Here is a 1,893-nt window from a genome sequence, read left to right as displayed (position 1 = left end):
ACCCCTGGGCGGCAAGCCTCTCAGCTGCCTCGGCAAAGACATCGAGGGTCTCCGGGTGGGTCGATGGCATGATGGCTGCCCCTGCCTCTAGGTCGTAGAGTGCCCTGAGGAGGCACTCCACCTCCTCAGGGAGTCACAGCATGCCCCTAGTTAGGAAGGCCATGGCTCCGAATGCTGCTTTGGGGGCTCCGCTGACTGCGCATGGGCCGTTCGGCATTATGTCGCCTTTCGCAGGAGTGCAAGGCGACGCTTGCGCATGCGCGTTGGAGCGCTACTCCAAATACCTCCGTACGCGGCCTCAGGCACAGGGGGTGGGCTGGACGGGTCACTCAGCTCCCGGAGTAGCTACAAGGACGGCGCGGAGCCGTGCGCTCCAGGGCTGAGGGGACGAGTGAGTTAGGGGGCAGCAGGACTCGAGGGCCTGGACATGGGGAAGGGGACGGCGGGAGCTGGCTGTCACCGGTGTGTTGCGGGCCCTCCTTCGTGTTCCGTTGGCCGGCACCCCTGCTGTGCCACCGGGCACAAGGTCTGGTCGCTGCCAGCGGGTGCCGGTGGCCAGTGGTTGGGGGGCTTTTGTCCCCCTAGGGTCTCCTGGCTCTCCTCCACAGCCATGTGTTCAGGGCCTCATGCACCCGCTCACCTGCGGCATCTGCCATCTGCAGGTTTGGGTCGAGGGGGGCCAACTCTGCATCTGCAAGTGCCCGGAGTTCCTGTTCGGTAAACACTTCTGGCACTGCATGGCCGTGGTCCTCACACAAATTGTGCAGGATGCAACAGGCTGCGACGACTGGAATGACATTCCTCAGCTCCACCGGCACCTCCAGTGGCAGGCACCGCCACTGTGCCTTCAGGCGGCCAAAGGCACGCTCAACCACATTCCTCACCCGGCCCTGCACCTTGTTGAAGTGTGCCTGCTGTGCATTGAGGTGGCCTTTGTAGGGAGGGATGAGCCAGCTTCGCAGGGGGTATGCTGCAGCCGCCACTATGAGTGGTGGCACCGGGACCCCCTCGATTGTGCGGGTGGGGTTACCAGGCACATAGACCCCCGCTTCCATTCTGGCCATGATGTTTGACCGCATAAGGACGTGTGCATCATGACTTTGGCCGCTTTGACCGACCACAATGTCCACGAACCGACCCACATTGTCCACGGTGCCCTGCAGGAGTACTGAGGTGTAGTTCTTGCGGTTCATGTAGAGGTGGGCCAGGGGGACAGGTACTCGCACACGGATGTGGCAACCGTCCATTGCGCCAACGCACTGTGGGAAGCCCTTGGCGGCGAAGGACCTCATTACCTATGATGGACACACAGAGAGTTACTGCTGTCGCACCCACTTTGGACCCAGGGGGGCCACTGCAAGGGATGCCACCTCCCCTGGTGCTATTCCTGAATCTCCCTGCCCCCTGCCCACAGGGCTGCCTCTCACTCTCCCTGTCCCCCTCCCCATTCCCTCCTGTCCGCACCCTATCTGGGTTCCGAAGGACCACCAGTCTGTGGTGGAGTTGCTCTGAGATTGCCCGTGTCACCTCCATCACGATGCCGGCAACGGTGGACCGTGCGAGACCAAACTGCTGGCCAATGGTTCTGTAGGACATGATGTTGGCCATCCACCACACACCAACTGTGACACGTTCCTCCACTGACACGGGTTCACGCATCACCGTGCACTGTCACTGCAGTGTGTCCCGGAGGGCATCCACCAGCCACATGAATGTGGACCTGCAATTAGATGGTGACATGGTACTGCCTTTATCCAGGTCCGGCCGTCAGGGGACCGGTTGCCATGGCCATGTCACAGCAGCACCCCTATCCCTCCATGCTGCCGATAGTGGCCACGGTCTTGCTCGTGGCCCCCATGGCATGGGCGGCCACCTGGCCCCGGCACATGCCCT

General features: G+C 62.2%; 1 protein-coding gene across 1 annotated transcript; it reads right to left on the bottom strand.

The window, feature by feature from the left end:
• Positions 1–581: 581 nt before the first annotated feature.
• Positions 582–1,659, bottom strand: LOC107109123 (putative nuclease HARBI1). Its single transcript, XM_015409692.1, has 2 exons — positions 1,465–1,659; positions 582–1,295 (listed from the first exon to the last, which is right to left on the bottom strand). Exons 1-2 carry the CDS (start codon positions 1,657–1,659, stop codon positions 582–584), a joined length of 909 nt encoding a protein of 302 aa, XP_015265178.1.
• Positions 1,660–1,893: the final 234 nt, after the last annotated feature.

This window comes from Gekko japonicus, unplaced genomic scaffold (genome assembly GCF_001447785.1).
Source record: "Gekko japonicus isolate JY-2015 unplaced genomic scaffold, Gekko_japonicus_V1.1 scaffold3274, whole genome shotgun sequence".
NCBI classification, from domain to species: Eukaryota; Metazoa; Chordata; class Lepidosauria; order Squamata; family Gekkonidae; genus Gekko; species Gekko japonicus.
The sequence above is the reverse complement of the archived record's forward strand: the minus strand, read 5'-3'. Positions and strand labels throughout refer to the sequence as shown.

Excerpts from the sequence above, each read along its gene's own strand:
- LOC107109123 (XM_015409692.1), bottom strand. The coding sequence starts at position 1,659 with ATGCGTGAACCCGTGTCAGTGGAGGAACGTGTCACAGTTGGTGTGTGG. Across the intron at positions 1,296-1,464 it reads TCCTTCGGAACCCAGATAGG|GTAATGAGGTCCTTCGCCGC; the intron begins GTGCGGACAGGA and ends TGTCCATCATAG.